Below are 20144 nucleotides of genomic sequence, written 5' to 3'. Positions count from 1 at the left end.
ATGGCTAAGCTATCATCCCTGAAGGATAACACCCTCCACCCCATGCGGGATGCCCTGGCAGCTCTGTGCAGCTCCTTCAGCCACTGGTTGATTCACACCCGGTGTGTGAAGGAGAGGTACCTCAGGTCCTTCCTTCCTGCTGCTGTCAGGCTGCACAACCAGCTGTGCTCCCAGTAGACCACCGAACACAAAACAAAACTGTGCAATATAAATACACTGTGCAATACTACAATTATTCTGTCTGTATATTTTTTTGTTGTAGTTATATTTAATACAATATAAATACACTGTGCAATACTACAATTATTCTGTCTATATATATCATATATTTTAGTTATTGTGGATTTGTACTTTTTCCTAGTCAATATCCTTTACTGTATTATTTTTTATGATACTTTCTGATACATTGCACTATTCACGATGCTACTGTAATCCTGTAAATTTCCCCACTGCGGGACTAATAAAGGGTTATCTTATCTTATCTTATCTTATCTTTACAATAAGTGTTCATAGTTATATGTAGCTTAAGTTTACTCCATCCATGATCTTTTGATAAAGTGCCAATATTTAAAGCTTGCCATACAATGAATTGTTTATCTGGAATAACATTTTTAAATAAAAATTCAAACAAATGTTTCTTTAGACATTTAGAAATGTATTAAATTGATCATGGCTGTGTAAAAAATGCACACAGCTTGATCTTAGCCCTTGGCGCATCATTTAGGACGTTTTTTGTGATACGCTCTGTCCCAAGACATCATATGGTGGGTCTACAGTGTTGTATTTAACTAAGAGTATAAATTTGACTCTGTTTTGGTCAATGTGTTTGGTTGCTTTTTACTGGGATTGCTCAACATCCTCTTGTCACTTAGTCAAAATATGGCTTGGTCAAAAATAAATGAGTGAAAGAATAAACAAATACACGTGCTTCAAATAATGACACCACAAAATGTGAATTTTTAGTCGTGACAAGAAGTGGACCTTGAGTCCAGGTTATTTTGTGATGATAGTGATCCTAACATTCCTTAGGGAATGAACTTCGGAGCTTCATTTGCTGAATAGTGTTGCATATAGTCCCTTTCCTATAATAACCAAGTGGCTACAAGTTATGTTCTGTATCAATAAATGTGTCAACTATGGTGTGCCGTCACAGTCCCTCAGAGAGATGCCAAATCAATACTTCTTCATCCAGTATAAATATCTGTGTATGAGAGTGTCGGGAAATGCGAGCTTCTGTATGTGACTATGGCAGACAGCATCAACAGCACCTTAATAAATCGCCTTTTTAAAAACAATGAAAACATTTTTGAAATCCGATGTTTCTTCAGGACACTTTTGGAAGTGTTTTTACTAATGAGGCATAGTTTCTTCAAAAGTCTCAGATATTAAAGTCCACAAACTGCGCCATATGATCATTATGTCAAGTGATATTACACAGCTATAATTATAATCTTTAATACAAGCATTGTCTTATTGTAGGGTATGTTTTTACATTGTTTATTCAATACTTTATAGGAACTTAAACATATTTGGAAACATACCGAAAACATGAATATTTCAGAACCACTCACACACTCACAAACACACAATCACACAATCACACAGAGGAGGACATGGAGTGAGTATCCATCCGCAGCAACTTGTCCGGTGATTCTTCACTAAACCTCTGTAGAGATTCATTGCGATAAAGATGGGAACTCTATCTATCCATCGCTGTGTCACATCTGTCCACAGTAACGAGTCATGAACCTACGTCTCAATGCCATTGATCAAAACCATAATAAGGTACTGAGCCAGAGTAAGACGAAGACTCAATTAGCATTGAGTGTGTGTTTTCTAATGAAATTCTGAGCACCAATATTGTCAGATCAAAGGTTTGTAGACCCAATGACCCCCCAAAATTAAAGGGGGATAGAATTTGAGTTGTTTTAATTTAGTTTGATTAAAGAAGAGGTCGGTAAGTTGATTCCAGCTTTCAGTTTCCAGCCTTGAGCTAGACTGAATAATTTTTTTTTTTTTATGGTGATGCAATCCTGCCTCATTTTCTTAAAAGTTTATATTCTGAGCATAAAAAAGTATTTTTAAAGTTATTAGGTAGCTAAGATCATAACACCGGCAGCAGTAATACAGCAGTCAATAAAATGTGAGAAAGCCACCTGGCCGTTTAGGCACAAATGAAAAATATTTAATCAGGTGTGCAATACTTTCTTTGCTTGCATGATCAAACAAACAGGAATCTGTCATTCATATTACTTCCAATACAAGGATTATTTTTCTTTTCAGTTTCAAGGTTTATTTAATTAAAAATCATATACTTTTGTTGGATTCTATTACTGTACATATCACCTCCCTCAAAAGATGTCCAACACTATATCCTCTCAAGAATGTTTCACAGTTAGTTTTCATGTTAAAAGTCCATCCATAAGAAAATTTCAATATATTTCAGAAAATTAAAATTACATATCTTCTATGAAAGCTTGAGCATGAATTCCTAATCAGAGCAAAAGTTGCTTAATTCATAATAGTGTCCTTGCTGAGTTAGATAACATGAATATGCTGTACAGCTTGTACCCTGCAAATATGCTTCAAGCTCTGAACGAAAACATTCACCCAGTAAAAGACAGACAGTTTAAGAGATTTTAATGTGCTTTTTCATACAGTATATTGTATGCATATCCAGCATAGCATTTCTCATACATATAACTCTCTTATATCCAGGGTTTGAAATGTAGAGCCGAAAGGATGATTAACAGTCAGTCTACCAGAACGTTACGTCCGCCACACAGTGATGGCACAGCACAGCTGCCTCAGAGGCTCACTTTGCACTCGAAGGGCATAATACTGATTCCAACTGCTTTTTAACCGAATTCTCCAACTGCAGAAAGTAATAACACTGAGAAATAAATATCTAAAAACAATAAGTCTGCTGAGGTTGAGTACATTATTTACAGAAAAGAAACAAATAAAAACAGAAGATAACAAATACAAAGTTGGAAAATAAGTCAGAGAAGTCAGCCGTATCGTAACCATCCATAACTCTGATTATACATGATTTAAATCCACAATTCACAGCAGTTTAGAGGCAAAAAAACTGTCCCCTGCTTCTTCATTGTAATCAATATGACTGTCATTCCTGTCATTATCATTATACTCATCATTGGTGTCGTTAACATTGTCTCTTTTTTCTCTTTTCAGTTCAGCCTAATTTATTTATCCAAAGTAAGGGTGCTCACTTTGGAAGTTGTAGTCCGGACACACTTTCTGAACCAGCTTGTAGTCGATGCTAAAGAAAGAGATGAAGATGCAGATCACCTTGAAGGGTTTGGCACAGAGCCAGGCAGCGTGGGACTGGGTGTGCTCTGTGAAGCAGGTCTGAGACGGATCGTACAGGCATGGTTTGGACTTCTTGGACCTGTTGGTTTTCTCATACTCGACCCGACAGTTAAGGGTCTTTGCCTCTTTGGGGTCCATGGTGGACTGCTGCGTCTCCTGGATCTGGACGACCTGCTGGGTGTGGGGGTGCTGAAGGACCTCAAACTCCACCACTTTGGTTGGCGGCACGATGCTGACCGACACGTTTCCCAGGCTGGAGGAGTTGTGGCGGAAGTAAACAGTGAATGTCCCATTGATGTGGTCCACGATCTTCCCTGTCACCAACAAGCTGAACTTCATGGTCTTGACATTGAAGTAGAAGTCTCCCCAGCCGAAAATCTTCTTGGTCTTCATGGCTGTCTTTAGGGAGGGCTTGCGCTTGGAGCGGTAGCCTGTCTGGTCCAGTAGCATGGACTGGTTACGGGATGAGTCATACGGGTTAAAGAAACTGTAGGTGGGTTGCTTGGATTTCATGGGTGTCTGGTCGATGGATGTGGAGAAGATGCGGGTTTGGTACGGAGGCTTAACCACTCCTCCGACTGGGCCTCCGCCCATGCCATACGGAAGAGTCTTCATCACCGCCTCCACTGGGCCCAGATCTGAGAAGTCTACTTGCTTCTCTAATCCTTGGACCTGCAGAGGAGACACAAAAAGAGGAAAACTTTCTTCACAATGTGCCAAAGGTTATTCAGTTTGTCTTTTCACACATTCTTCTAGCAGACTGACCTCTCAACAACAACAAAAAACCAAACAGCATATGACATTCCAGAAAATGCCTAAAAAAACATTTTTGTATTCAAGTGACAAATCCTGTAGGAATTAAGATTCCTGTCCATTGGGAGTAAAGGAGGAAACAGAGCTTTATTCTTATAGGGCCACAAAGTGGAAGTCAGGACAGATGGGTGGGTCAGAAAAACGTCAGACTTTGCCATGGGAGACTTGGCCTTGGGAGACCAGTGGGCAATACTCAGTGATGGTTTCTTACAACCTTCAGCCCTGACCTTAACCAAGTGGTTATTGTTGTAACCATGACAGCAAAGGTCTCCTCAATGGTTAATAGTCTGCTCTTATATAGCATATAAAACTTTTGCCTCCCATTCACACACACACACACACACACACACACACACACACACACACACACACACACACACACACACACACACACACACACACACACACACACACACACACACACACACACACACACACCAATGACGCTGGTGACCATACAAGGTGCTCACCCTTTCATCAGGAGCAATTTGGCATTCTGTTTTTTGCCCATGGACACTTTGGCATGTGGACTGAAAGAGGCGTGGATTGATACTGCACTTGTATAGCACATTTTCACCTTTGCGGCCTCAAAGTGCTTTTACACTGTTTTCCATTCACCCATGAATACCACCTACCACAGCCACCCACAAAACAATAACCATGTTTTTGTGCACAAAGCAAACCTAAACCACACTGTTGTGGAGGCTTAGACAAAGGATGGCATCTTCCCACAAAGGCAATCAGCTCAAAAAACCTTTATAGGTGTTCTGAAGGACTTGAAATTAGAAAAAAATACTTCATTGTTTATTTTCCATCATTACAAATAATCTCTACCCAAATACATATTTTAGGGGGTCAAACACTACATTTTGATTCATCTTACACATTATGTTTACTTGCAATGCATGTTTTGTTTGGTCCTTTTGCACAAATCAGACCTATTACTTCTATGCTTTGTCAAGACTGCACTTGACACGATATGTAAATATGACTCCAATTATATTAAATAAGATATCCATGAGTGTCAACTTGTTGATTGATTAGGAAACTGATCAGGTGTCAGGAACCCACTAAAACTGAATATCAAATGACAACCGATATCAGGATAATTTGGCCTAGTCAGGGGAAGTAGCTGCAGTACTGAGGTAGTTAACAGGTTCAGTACATTGTTCAAAGGCATTTGATATTAAATAGTTGGCCAAAAGCTGAAATAAACAACTGTCAGTGCTGGGTGTTGAACAAGCAACCTCAAACGAGTCCTTGGCTGACTTTACTTTTATCGAGTTAAAGACATGCTGAAGACATCAGAGGTGGACTGTAAATTATACACTAAGTCCATTTCAATCTTGGTTCTGTCAGGACAAAAATAAAATATACACATAGTGAAATAATATAATTGTGTTCCATTTCGTTTTACACGTTTTTACAATCTTAAATGGTGTACAGGTCACTCTCTTGTATTATTCTTTTTACCTCACACGGGTTTTATTTCCACGAGCATCCTGGTTGTTAGAATTTGCTACGTTTCATCTCCTGAATTCAAAGAAAAAAAACCATCTATTTTTGTTAACACACTTTAATTTTGTTGTCAATGTTGCTCCAGAGAGCAAAACAACTCTGCATGTAAGGTAATGGATGTGAGCCTTTGTTTGTTGAGACAGCTTTCTGCCTTTAATCCACAGCCTAGGTGGTTATTCACAAGGGCTGATTGACTGGAAATCTTGCTCTGCTCTCTTTCATGTCTCATCAATCACATCACTGCCATGCTCCCATCCATATGCATATATGTACACACACACACACACACACACACACACACACACACACACACACACACACACACACACACACACACACACACACACACACACACACACACACACACACACACACACACACACACACACACACACACACACACACACACACACACACACACACACACACACACACACACACACACACACACTCAGGCACACACACACACTGGCACACATGCAGACTTCAAGCTTAGCGCTGTCAGGAAGTGACAGTGAGAAGTATTACAACTATTCAGAGGGGTTACATACACTTCCCCTGAGGATGCATTTGGATGGAGTTTAAAACTATTCTCCTAGTGGATAAACAAGCCCCCCTTTAAAAAAAATAAATAATGAAAATGAAAACATTATTTCAAAACAAGTACAGGATCACATCTTTGTGTGTACTCATGCGAGGACAGTTTCTGTCTCCCTTCAGTCCTATCCAGGGCAGTGGAACCGACAGGTTTGTGCCGAAGCTGTCTTCATCTTTCATCAATCACTGAACCTAATAACAGCTTCATACTGCTATTCGTTGAGGCAAAAGTGCAGCACTCAATACAGCTCCTAATGTATTCAGTCATTCAATTAATGTATCTATTTCTGCTGGCCATTCATTAACACGCCTGCAGAGCTGGTTTCTAAGTAGATTGATTGAGGAGAAAATAACTGAAAGTTTATCGACCACTGGAGGAATGAATTACCAAAAAAAGAAAGGTTCTGATAAATGACCAGTGACTGTGATAATGTCTCACTGCAGATTTTTAAAAGACTCTGAGAAGCCCTATGCAGAGGTCTTGCAATTTCAAGCTGGTGAATAAGTAATGTGAGCTGACTTTGGCATTGACAGGTAGGAATAAGTAATGGTTGATGGCAGAAAAGCATCAGAATATGTACAACAACAAACAGTGTGTACAGTGCATGCAATATGGGGACTTCCTGTGAATGCGCTGTCAGCAGTGCTGTCAGCTAGCTCCATGTGTTGCCATCTGTCAGGCGAACAGTCTGCTAGTGCAGTCCTAATCATTTCTCTAGCTTATGGCACAGAGCTCGAACTAGCACCATCATCATATTCCTTAACCATCTTCAGCAGCAACATCACACCATGAACCTCAACCTAACCTTCAGGGTCAACTGCATGAAGCTCAAAAATGATTTTTATGTTGGGGCCCGAGGTTGGCGTGAGTCTTTCTGAATGGGGTGAAAAGCAACTGTACACAGTCAGCAACTTTAACAAACATCGATTGAGTGGAGAAAGATGAGTATGGAGGAAGGGCTTCTTCTTCTGTGGCACGAAAGTAATAAAATGAACAGAACAGAAACCAATAAATGGATGGACTTTCTATTAGCATAAATATGACATTTTTTGTGCTTGACAGTAAATCCATTTAAAAGGTGAGGATTTGTTAGAAGAAATATCTGATATTTTCTCTTGACATGAAATCCATAAGCTATAGACTTTTTGAAACAGCAGATGTTTGCTATAAAGGTCATATCAGGCTGCCGCATCCAGCGAGAGATTGACAGTTTGAAAAATAAAGCTTTGTGCTTTTCTTCCTCCTCAGCCTGTATTCACTTCAGTTACAATGAGTGAGAAGTAACTTTTAGAGCAATAGCCAGAGGGGTACTGTTGGTGCGATAAAGAGTTGGTGAAGCTAAGTGCGCGCACACACACACACACACACACACACACACACACACACACACACACACACACACACACACACACACACACACACACACACACACACACACACACACACACACACACACACACACACACACACACACACACACACACACACACACAAATAACCAAGAAACAGACACTCTTTATTAACAGGCTTGTAGGTTCAATCTGAAAGAAACTTACAGTTGACAGCAGACGTTTGGCCACCCTTGGACAAATTAAAGATTTTGTTGACTTTCAAAGGGAGAAGAAGTAATTACAACCCCTCAGTTTATAGACATGCAAAATGAGCTTTACTTCAAATGTTAACGCACTGTTGCCTTTTATTTCATGAACTTACAAAACTACTCGTCAAGCCTTAATTGACTCATTAGGACTTGTAAGGTAGGTCAGGAACTGCCATTAGGATTGCCCGTCAGCTGGCAATTCCACAGCTTGAAACGTCTGCAAATGTCTGTAAGTCAGTAAAAAAAGTGAAACTGAAAAGGCTTCTACAACAAGACAACAATCCAAACCAGACCACAAACTCCACTATAAACGACCTTGACTTGAGCATTATTGAAAATCTGTTGGCAGATTTGTGTGCAAGACAGTCTAAAAATATCTCAGAAATTCAAGTGATCTGCAGAGAAGATGGATAAATAAAATGTTTGCAAGCTGTGATATCTTTTATTTTAGTTATTTTATTTTAGTTTACCAAGTGCTGACTTTGCCCAAATTTGTACATACTACAATGTGTGTTTTTTATTTTTATATATTTAGTCCTGTTATGATTTTTATGTTTGTTAGTTAGTTAGTTTCAAGTAATAAAATAAGTACTCCAGAGGTATTTATCTGTCTATGTTCCACACTAATGTTACGTCTGATTTAGGTGGGATCTTTAATAAAGTACAAAAGTACAAAGTACTGCATTAATCACATAAAAACAGAAAATACAAACAAGCTAAACTTGTATATTTAGAGGTTTGTGTATGAATCAGATTACAAATATTTGGGAAAAGTGTAACACATATTGATGGAATATAAGCACACAAGTATAAGAAAAATATTTGGATAAATATATCGGACCAAAACAGGGACCAAACAACAGACTGACCAACATGCTGAAGGCATGCAGCATGGATACAAATCTGAATTGAGCATTGATAAGGTGGAGCTAGCTGGGAGTCAAATTGTTTTGTGCTGTACTTTATAGAAAATACAGGTGTCATTTGTCTCTCTCAACAAAAGGAGATGCACCACAACAAGGTTGAACCAACCGTATCAAGAAAAACACCTACTTTCAGACAATCCAAATTCAGAAATACCTTTATAGGATTCCAGTTTACTAAAAAACACTGAAAAGTTAAGTTCAGTAAAAACCGGACTACAGAGGATGGTATAAGTCCTCTCTTCCACATAGTAGAGCTTTACCCGTGTCAACATGGTATTAGTGTTTCCTCCATTTAAGAAAGGAATTCCTGTTTGGTTGGATGCTGCAGAAAATAATAGCGGAGGATGGAATAAGTATTGTGGTGGACTTATACATATGTATGATCCAGGCAACTCAATAACAGCACAATCATAGAGAGAACAATCAGATTACAGAGCTTGGGAGATAGAGGGAGATAGTGAAGAAAATGTTATTAGTGGAGAAGTGAGATGAGGAGAAGAGAGAGCAGGGAGATCTTGTACATTTTCTAGGGCTGCGGAACATTAATCATCTTTAATTTCATTTGGAGGTTTGTGTGAGCAAAAAGCATCCTTAGTCTCTGCTTAGATGGAAGGCCCATAGCCTACCTGCAAGTACACGCAAGAATGAAATGTCGGGATTGTTCGATGAGGAGATTATGAGTTAGCAAAGACAGAGACAAAACTGACAGAAGAAAATGACGGGACTTCCCTAGAGGCAGATAGAGAAGGGTTTAGTGTCAGAAAGAAACTTATTAAAAGAAAGAAACGTATTAAATAAGGTCAGATGAGCTCTACGATTGACTGCTGAAACCTGATATATCACGTGTCACCACAATTAAGATCTCTTTTCATCATTAAGGAGAGTGTTGGATCAGTGGCAGCTCCTCTGTCTCTGCTCTCTCCTTCTTTTCACACACATCTCTGTCTATCGGCTATCTGATCCTCCATCTGCAGTTCACTCACTCTCACATCCATCCATAACTTCCCCACCTCCTTGATAGCAAGAGTATTCAGAGGAAATGAACCACGCTCACCGGCCCCCCAGCCCACATCCGACTCCCTCTCCTGCCTCCTGGCCTGCCATTCATCCCCCAAAGGACTGATGTGAAGATGAGAGCATGTCTCTGAGCTCTCTCCCAGGCTTGTTCCTTTTGTTTAATTGGAGTTTTATTGGTGACAATCAATTCATTTCTATCTGTGCTCTAGCCTACATTGATCTGCTGTCACACATAGGAATCAAATGAACAGTTCCACTCCCACTGCACTAAAAACCACATACTCTGATGCCAACTACTGATTTTTTTTTTTTTTTTTTTTTTTTTTTTTTTTACTTGCTGTTTCTTGTGCTTTACTGCTTGTTGTGATTAGAAGCAGGTTTACTTCATATTTCCTCTAGAAGGCTGAGACAGGCTGCAGAGTATCTCTATGGGCACAAACCGAGGCCAAGATGTTGTAAAGCTGAATGCACATCAGTTTTTACTTTGAAGTCTCTGTTTACCTTAAATGCTCCTCCATCATTCCTGAAAGAGGCATATCTATGCTGGTGGAAAGCTGAACATCTTAAAGTAAAGAAAGTTATCTTATTCTAGTTTTGAACTTCAAAGATGAAAATTTTACAAATTTCTGACACATTTGCCGCTGCATTATGAAATGAGATGAAAAGCCCTGAAAATGTAATGCTTTTCATTTCAACTGTCTAATTTCCTTTCCATTTCAGGTGTTTAGATGACCCTGAGATCCCTCATTCACTTACACTGACTGAGCAAGTCAAGATCTGTAGGCTTCATTGGGCTGCGATAGTCAGAGCATGCTGTGGCAGTTTATTTAGAGCTAAGTGTGAAGTGATTGTGTGAGGGTCAGTACCTCAAAGTCTGAGGCTCCCTTCAGATCGGGTGAACGTTTTTTTTAACAAGAATAAAGGGATGGTAATTTCGAGTCTGATCTTAATCACAGTTACAAGTAGAGGGTAGTACTTCTTATGTGGATAGTGTTGGCAACTTGATTTTGTTTCATGTAGGTACTGCAGCACAAAAAGAGCAAAACAGCTGGGTGAGGTGGAAACTAGATTCGAGGATGTGGAGGTTAGCAAATCAGTCATACCACTGGTCTAATAGCTCTGAATTAGCTGAGCCAAACACAGTGATGCATGATGCCAATAGTTCAACAAATTCTCCAGGAAATCATACTTTTGTCTGCAGTAATGCATTTTGATAGTACGATCAGCAGATTTTAAACTGGAAAGGAGCTCATGTAATCTCATGTATTTTACATAAACAGGCACGACACAGAACCAAACAGAACCTGTCTGATGTGAGTCAAGTTGGGATTTTGTCGCAGCCTGGTATCATTTCCACATAATTCATAAAAACAGTTGTGCATAAAGGCCGTTGACTCTGGCACTGCAGATGAGACAACATTCGGCATCTCTCCGACTGCTGTCAAATAAGGTTTTTCATATGGTATCAAATCGGTCAAATTTGTTGCATGTTGCAACTATATAAACTTGTAGATAAAGGACGATTAATTTATCAATTTCACGGCTTTCACCATGTTGAAAATAGTTTTTTTCATTCAAGTTCAAATGCATTTTCTCTCAAGGGAATGAGTTTGTTCATGTTTTAAGCATTTTTCTGTTGATAAAATCATGACCAACAGAGAAATGAGAAGTGCTACCAGAGCCAAATTCACTGCATGAATATATGGGTCTGGTTATGCTCTGTAGGTAATTATTTGCAGGTTAATTCTGAAACTTTTGGAGAAGCTTTAACCAATCAGAATGCATGATAAGCTCTACCACCGCTGCAACCACATTTACAAAGATAATGCTCGGCCAAGTCATCACACTTAACCACAGACACTGGTCGCTGATTGGACGGCTCTTGTCAATGTGAGCCGCGTTTCCAGACACAAACTAAAGCTTTGAGCAATAGTCTTACAGAGCCAGGCTTGTCTACACTGGGCACATAATAACTTTCTTTGTACTCGTGCTATTAGCACTTAAATGTTTTTAGATCTCTTTACCAGCGCTTTACAAACAAAACCATAGTGATTATGTGTTCGGCTGTGAGAGCTTTCAAACTGTTTCCTGCAGCCCAATGCTGCGTCTCAACGCCTCCGACAGTGTATAGACACAGATGCGGCATCATCAGAGCTGCTGCTTTGCTCACGTGTTGCTCATCTAACGCCTTTAATATCAATTCTGTACATCTACATTAAAACACCAACAACTTGTTTTCCCTTGCCTCATCTGAATGAACCTCCCACCTGTTTACTGTGCACTCTGAAGTTGGCACCCAAATACTATACAGATGGGCAAAGGGTATTTCAAGGTCAGGGAAATGTTGGAGAGCTGCTTGTTTTTATATTCGTGCTTTTACAAACAGAGGGTCGCTGCTCACATTTAAGCATATGATGGAAGTCCAGCAACATCAACATGCAGATTGTTACCGTTATGATGGAGATGGACCTAAAGGTGAAACTCTCAGGTCATACAATACCACTAATAAATGAAAGACAATGAAACTGTGTATACAGCAGCTGAAATCACTGTTACTGTATAGTTGTGGAAAACACGGTGTGGACCTGGAATCAGACACGGGACACACAGCAGGCATTATAAAAAGCTGTTTGCTGCTGTTCATCTGCAAGAAACAATCACAATACATGACACCATTCTGTACAATCAAGGAAACAGGTTCCAGGCAGGCACAGCAGGTAGGCACAGATACAAAAACACAAAGGTATAGACTTTTGGCCAAGACTAACTCTTTATGTGCTGGTACTGATTACTGAGGAGGCATAATCTAACTTTTTCTGCTTGGTTTGGTACCAGATTTAAAATCTGTGCCTCGTTGTGTTGAGCTCACAGGAGAGATTTTCTATTGCAAGGTAATTTAAGCCATACAATATAACAATAACAGATATCAAAAATGCATAATAAGATCAGTATAGGCACAGATATAGATTTGGCATATCAGATCAGTGTATCTCTATTGATTACTGATAATTAGATGCAGCTGAGCAGGTAATAGGTAACCAGCTGAAAAATGGCAGAATCAAATTCTGACCTCAGACCATAGCTTCTGAAAATATCTGTTGAACATCTGTTGTTCAGCTGTTGTCTACCATAAATAGGAGTAATTTGCAATAAATTCTGAGTAAGGTGATCGTTACTTCAAACTAAAAACTAAAAAACATAACTGACAGAAAAACTGCATCATATAACTCAACTCCCTTCACTGGATTCATGCCTCGTTGGAGAATTTAATAGTTACAAGGATATTTTACTGGGAAATTCAACAAATAGGTTACCAAAAAATGTATTTAAAAAAAACACAGTCTATTTTTTCTGCCTCTCGTCAGCAGGCGTCAATGAGTGTTACCATAGAAACGTAGTTCATAGTTTTACGTTAGCCTGGATGTAGGTTTGATTAATCTTTAGGCTTAAAATAACTCAAATATAATTTTAATTATATGAACAAATATAATTTTAATTATATTAATCTTAGAGTAAATTTGTCTTTTTGTGAAACCGATCTCTGGAGTCAGCAGGACATTTCAGGGCTCACTCCTACAAACAGAGGGAAGACCTAAGAAATCCAAAAAGAGTTCAGAGTGCAGTGCTGCTTTCAATGACAGGAGAGAGGTGAGGCTCTATGAGCATTTATACAACAGGAAACATCATAGATGCCTCCCTGTAGCATTTCAGGGCTGACCCTCAGGTCTCATTCTGGGGATTACAAATCCCAGCTGTTATGAACATGGCACTACCCTCCACAAGATGTGGCTGAACAGAAGGACTGTCAGGGCTGCTTTGCTTCGCCTGCTGCCTCCACAATTTGGAGCTGAGTGACAAGTGACAATGTATGGATTTGGACGGAAATGTCAACAAACACAATAGATTGGATAGAAGTTCATTGTTTGTCCATTTGGTGAAAGGACATCTAATGCAAGTACAAAGTTTTAATTGCTGCAGTAATAACTGGTGAGGAAAGGAGGACAGAGAAAGCTGTATGGTACTGTGGCTGAGACGGCGCTTTGTTTTGACAATAATCATATCATAAAAAAAAAAACTTTTTAACTTTTAACCCCCCTACCCCGCCCCTGAAAAAGAACAAAATGGGAGAACTGAAAATGACATTTAATTACAAAAAGCAAAATAAAGCCAGGAGGGAAAAAGATAAACCAGCAGGGGGGAAAATGGAGAGAGAGAGAGAAAGAGAGACACAGGGAGACAGAGGGGGGGAAAGGAGAGAAAGAAAAAGCAGTAAAAGCGATTTCGCAGTCCAGTGGTGTCGCTGGATTATCATGAAAATGAAAGCTACTGAGTCAGGGAGTATCAGGGAGCAAGGAAATGGAGCCGGGACAGATAACACAGTAAGGGAGAAAAAGAAAAGGAATAAGAGAATGAATGTAGAAAAAGCAGAGGTCTGTAAGACAATATGAGGCGAAAGTGCAAAGAAACAGAGAAAAGGTAAAAAGACAATATATATACGACACACAGTGAGATTATGAGTGCAATAAGACAAAAATGAGAATCACTTCACCCCATAGAGAATAATCAGAGGTTTCTTGAGAAGTAATATCTGTAATATTGTTTCAAGAAGACCAGCTCAGTTCTGCAATAATTTCAGTTAAAGAAGGGATAAAGTCCTTTTTCCATATTTCACACTAAATTTAATAAGTGCGCCGACTGATCAGGAGCAAAAGTTTCACTTTGAAAAATCTGTATATGCAGCATGTACAATATACAGCAAATAAAAACCAAGTTTTTTTTAAAAGAAAGACAGAAAGAAAAGAAAGACAGACAAAAAGAAAGAACAAAGCATGCGAGACAGTACTCTGCCATCTGATGTCTACATAAAAGGATTTATGAGGGTATTGTGTGGTGGCTTAAGTGTAATAAACTGACAATATTGCAAAATATTGCAGATGCTGCTGAGATTGGACTGAGGGGGAAATGCTGAAATCCCCAGTTGTGATGCGTAAGGTAAAACATGCGGTGTAAGAACAAGCTTTCCCATTTTTTTTTATGTGTTTCATTGTTTTGTCATAGAGAAGCTTCTCTGTTTTGTCTTTTGCTGTATATTTATTTCTATAAAGGTTTATTTTTCATCATTTAACCAACTCAACCTACTCAAATGTGCAAATGAAAATGTCTGGGAACTTTTGCTATTACTGTTCAAACTAGATCCACTTTTATACCAAGTGTATCCCCACCACCAGTTAAACCAGTTCGGTTATGTTTTGACTGAAAGTCTGCCACAGAGATCAAGAGAGGTCAGTAAGTCAGACAGGTTGTCAGACATTATCTTACAGTATCCCTTTTCTTTCCTTTTTAAAAGGACAATCGACCACCTTGCTAAAAGCAGAGCACTCAGAACAGAACACCATAATATCCTGCAGCACCTCCATCAAGCAAAACCCCGTGCATGTATTTAAAGAAACAGTTCAACATTTTTGGAATTCTAGCAATTTGCATCCTTGCCGAAAGAGATATTGAATCAATATCATTCTCAAATCTGTGTGGTGAATTAGAGGGAACAACCAGTTTAAAACCCTCTTTTAACCAACGTACTTAAATTTTAAACCTGAAGCTGCTTCTCTCTCTGCATCAGAAGCTAAACTGGATCCACCTGTCACTCTCCTCTCCGCTGTAAACTTCTCCAGTGCACATCTCAGTCCACTGATTCACAAATTAAGAATAGCCAGCCACAACCAAAAACTGGAAAGATGACAAAATGAGTTGTTTTTCCGTTTTACTTGGAATGACATACCTCCTGTACAGCACATGGGACTAAAACAAGTCTATGTGCTCATGGAGATGAATTCCCCTAAACAAACAATGCTGCTCTTGTTAACACCATCTTTTGTAAAACGCAGCGGGATTATGGAGCTGTGTAAAATGTTAACCCATGAGACTGCACAATCCACTGCCAAGTAAACACGCAAACCAAACAACCCATTGTTCATCAGTGCCAGAATTGTGTGTTGGAGCTATTAATTCATGTACATTTAAACATTGCAGCCACAGCCTAAGCTATGAAAACTGTTTTTTGAATTTCTTATGTGACAAAAAAAACCAAACAGCCTAAATAAAATCCAAAGACTATAACAGTCTTCTTAGTTATATTTGTTCATTTTAACAACTATAAATATGACTATAGTGATATTCTATTTGATATGGACCTTCATGTACATACATTTTGACATGCACATACATAGACATACATACATACATGTACATGTGAAAGTGAACAGAGGTCTATGGAGGAAGCTAAACTCATGTTTAAAGACCTCTTAAAAACTCCAGAGAAGAACTCAAAATATATCAGCAACCTTTTAAGATAATCATTTAAGTTAAGGTCTGTTTATCCACTGCATTTTAATATTATTGGGACTAACAATAGAAGCAAAGCAGCATTTGCCCTGTTTGTGGTATAGAGTGATGTTTGTGCCCAGTTGGCCTTTGTTTTTCTCACAAAACATAAAATCTCGGTGGTGCTGGTCACGTCGGCTTCATTTAAGAAAGGTATTGTACTAAAGCTACAACGAGGTACCATGACAATATGGGATCTACAGTGAACTGAGGGCACTGAGCCAACAATCTGGTACGAACCAACAGCATTTAAAACAATTCAAACCGGCTGTGCAACCAACTGAAACAAAAACCTTTCGCTGAAGCTGTCACTACCTTACATGCAATTCACAAAAACTTAAGAGGAAGTTCATGTAAGGACGTTTGAAACTGCCAGCAGGAAGAACTGCCTTAATATTACACTGATTTCTGAAATTTAAAGCACGACTGGACAATTATTAACATTTGTTTTATTTGATTTAAAGAGGAATGTACATTCTACTCTTTAACATCTTTTCTTTGAGACAGTAGGTGTGTGTAAGAGGTTTCTACTTGCTTTTCTACCTGAAAATGTTGACTGTCTATGAAAGCCTATGCAAGTAGACTCTTATGGACATTCTATAATTTTAAAACGAGGTATCATAACTTAGAAGAGTCCGTTTTTGTTAACTTTTATGATGTACAGGCATTAAGATGGTGTGTAACAGTGAGGTTATGGTCACTCATTCTCCTTAAACAACCTCTGGTCTTTGTGGAACAAGTAATATTGAAGAATATTAACGTGATATCAAAATTAATTGGAAAATGAATGAACAAATAAATTATGAATCTGTTAAAGTAAAATACAATTTAAAAACAGAAGACGCTAATTGTGGTTTGGTGAACAACTGGATTCTCCCAAACTGCTAAATTGGACCCTGAATTAATTTTTTTTCAATCAGTTCAAAAACAGCATGGTGGAAATACTGCGAATGTCCCGTGTGCTTCATTCATTTTCTCAAACATCTCTCTATGCAGTTTGACCAAAGCCAGACAAAAATGAAAGTATACAATGGGATACTTGATCTATAAAGCCATTAGAAGATTTCCCTCTCAGGGGCAAGACTTCAGTGGCCATAGATCAACTGTGTGCACTAGTCCTCCCTTGTTCCTCTTATCTCACTGATCGCATCAGATCAGCATGCCTGAGTGTTTTTGCCTGGCTTGCCGGGTGGGCAGACTTCACACTTGTCTCCAGTGATGCCACGGCAGCCACATGATCAATCACCCAAAAGCAACTCTTTGGGGACACATCTGAGAGGAAGGGAGGGACCGAGGGCAGTAGGGCCGCCTCGGCGGAGTCAGGGTGTCTTGTTTGCATGCAGGATGGCAGGCAATGCATCAAAAGATGACAGCATGCCCATTCTTCCTTAAATAAGAGTGGTGGGACTCTTGCTGGCTGTGCCTTAACTTTAATCATTCATCTAAATAACTTGCAGAAGTCTGCGACAGGAGTGGCCGCAGCACCAGGCAGGCAAGGAATATGAGAACTGACATTGTGCTCCTGGATTTCTCATTTGTAAATGTGTAAACATATATTTGACTCAGATTGCAGCAGCACAAAAGTGCTTGTCCTCATCCAACTCTCCCCCTCCTCTCTCACTCCTTCTCCCTCTCATAGATGTATGTATTGAAAGAGCTTAAAATTCATCGAGGTTAGACTTAGCAAGAAAAGGTTTGGAGGAGGGCTTCGTCGGCATGAGCGACATGTTGAGCAGCTAAGTGACAGTGATTGATGCCCTCTGTGTTTCACAACTTATCAAGCATATATATATACGCACACCCTCGGCAAACAGATAAACAGCAGAAACATTTGAGATAAATAAAGAATCAAATAAACACAAGGGACTGGCAAAGCAAAAAAAAAAACAAGCTATCTGCATAATGAATAGAGCAGGGAGAAGAGAGGCACAGATTCCCAGCGGGTGAAAGTGAGCCTGGGAGACGACAGTTGGGGAGGGAAACAGGGACACATGGGCTTGTGACGATTCCGACAAGTCACCCAGGCGGCAAAATAAAGCCCGGCTTCCTCAGATTTGTTTCCAGTGCTCATCAGTAGGAGAGCTGGATGACGGATGGACTGGCACTGGGCGCAACGCGAGCGTGTCAAAGTTACTCACCATAATAAAGACCCTTCCATTTGCTTCCCTTTTTTTTTTCAGCCACCTGCGGTCCCCACTGCCTACAACCAATTTCATTTCATTTTAAACTGCCGTCGTTTGTGTCTAGTGCTTTGTCCCGTGTGCTTTTTACCTAATACACAGCATTTATATAAACGTATGGTTATTGAGGTTGGTTGGTACACTTTCATGCTTTTTTACATTTAAAATGCTCCAAGAATTTGCCCTCTTTTTCTTGTTTCATACATTTCCTTCTCCTCACCCCCTTCCTTCAATCATCCCTTATCTTCTCCTCTGCCTCACTTCTCTTTTTTATGCCCTCTTTTCTTCTTTTACTCCACATTCATACATCCATGTAGTTTTGCTCCCAACACTGCCCTCATCCCCGATCTTCCATCTTTCCTTACATATTCGTTCGTTCCGTCTTTGTCTCAATCTTCTTAAAACTAGGACTACAACAAGATCCTGACAATTCTTCCATTTCTCATATCATCCATCCATTCTTCCATCCATTTCTGCTTCCCCCAAACCTTCTTTCTTTAATACTCTTTTTTGCAGCTCCAGTTTTACATCTTTCATTTCATCCCAATTAAACCTTGTTCCTTGTGCCTTTTGCCTTCCCTCTTAATCCCCCACTTCCAACTTTTTCATTTTCTAATGCAACTTTCCATTTTTCCATCTTCCACCAATCCACTCACTCATGACATTAAGGCTAGCTCCTGATTCTTACCTCCGTCTTCCCTTGCTGAATTTTTTTTCCATCCTCTGTTCATTTATTATGTTCATTTATTAATCTCCCAATGCCCCCCAACATAGGGACAACCGTCTTTCTGACAGACAACCATTCATGCTCACATTTACACCTACGGCCAGTCAACCACCAGAATCACCAATCAACCTAGCACGCATGTTTTCAGACTGCGGGAGGAAACCGGAGCACTCGGAGAAAACCTGCGCATGCACAGGGGGAACATAAGAACATGCAAACTCTGCACAGACAGGCCTCAACAGACCAGCAGGTTTGAGCTCAAACCCTTTCCGATGCAAGGCGCTGTGCTAAGCACTGCACCACTGTGCCGCCCCAGTGCTTCTGCCGAACTATTCATTACAGCTTTAGTTTTCTCCACTGTGATTACAGCCTGAAAAAGCAGCACGCACTAACGTTTGCTCAGCTACTTTGACGAGCGGACCAATCAGCGACCACTGCTGATGGGTAAGTACGATAACGTTATAGTCGAGCGTTTTTGTCTAAATGGCTCGACACATACCAATTGGCTAAAGCTGCTCCAATCATTTTACAAATTAACCAGAGGTGTACACCCAGTAGGATGCAACAACTGCAAACAATTCCCTCAACCCATATAGTCACACAGTGAAATTGGGTCTGGTTACACCAGGATACCTCTTTCCATCTTCTCTCCATCAACTCTTTCTTCCTTCGGTTCCTTGTTCTTCCTTCCTTACCTACATACTTCCAGCCATCAACCCAGGACTGATAGAATTATGACTTACTAATGATACTTCTGTTATTTCCTCCTTTCTGCTGTTCATATATTTGTCCTTCCCTTTGTCCATGTAGGGACTGTTTCTTCCTTAATCTTCTCACCTCTCCATCCTTCCTTAACTATTTTCAGACCACTTTAGAATGTATTGACACAACTTCTTCTGACACAAAATGATGAGATAAATGAATGCACTGCTGAAGTTCACTAAACTCATTTGAGTATTTTTATTGTATCAAAATATATTTTTTTTTAGAAAGACAAAAAGTAACATCGTAGCAGGCATGATGTTAACTGACTGTGTCTTTAAAACACACT

General features: G+C 39.6%; 1 protein-coding gene across 1 annotated transcript in view; it reads right to left on the bottom strand.

Moving 5' to 3' along the window:
* Window positions 1-2623: 2623 nt before the first annotated feature.
* Window positions 2624-20144, bottom strand: part of LOC138616599 (neurexophilin-4) — a 45243-nt gene continuing 27722 nt past the window's right edge. Inside the window, exon 2 of the mRNA XM_069691033.1 lies at window positions 2624-4005. Coding sequence (XP_069547134.1) covers window positions 3211-4005 — 795 coding nt within the window. The 3' untranslated portion in view covers window positions 2624-3210. The remainder of the gene's footprint in view (window positions 4006-20144) is intronic.

This window comes from Brachyistius frenatus, unplaced genomic scaffold, assembly GCF_029030835.1.
Source record: "Brachyistius frenatus isolate BFR_SWC_R1_liver_20210118 unplaced genomic scaffold, ASM2903083v1 Contig_10, whole genome shotgun sequence".
Classification (NCBI taxonomy): Eukaryota; Metazoa; Chordata; class Actinopteri; family Embiotocidae; genus Brachyistius; species Brachyistius frenatus.
This window is presented reverse-complemented; position numbering and strand designations above follow the sequence as displayed.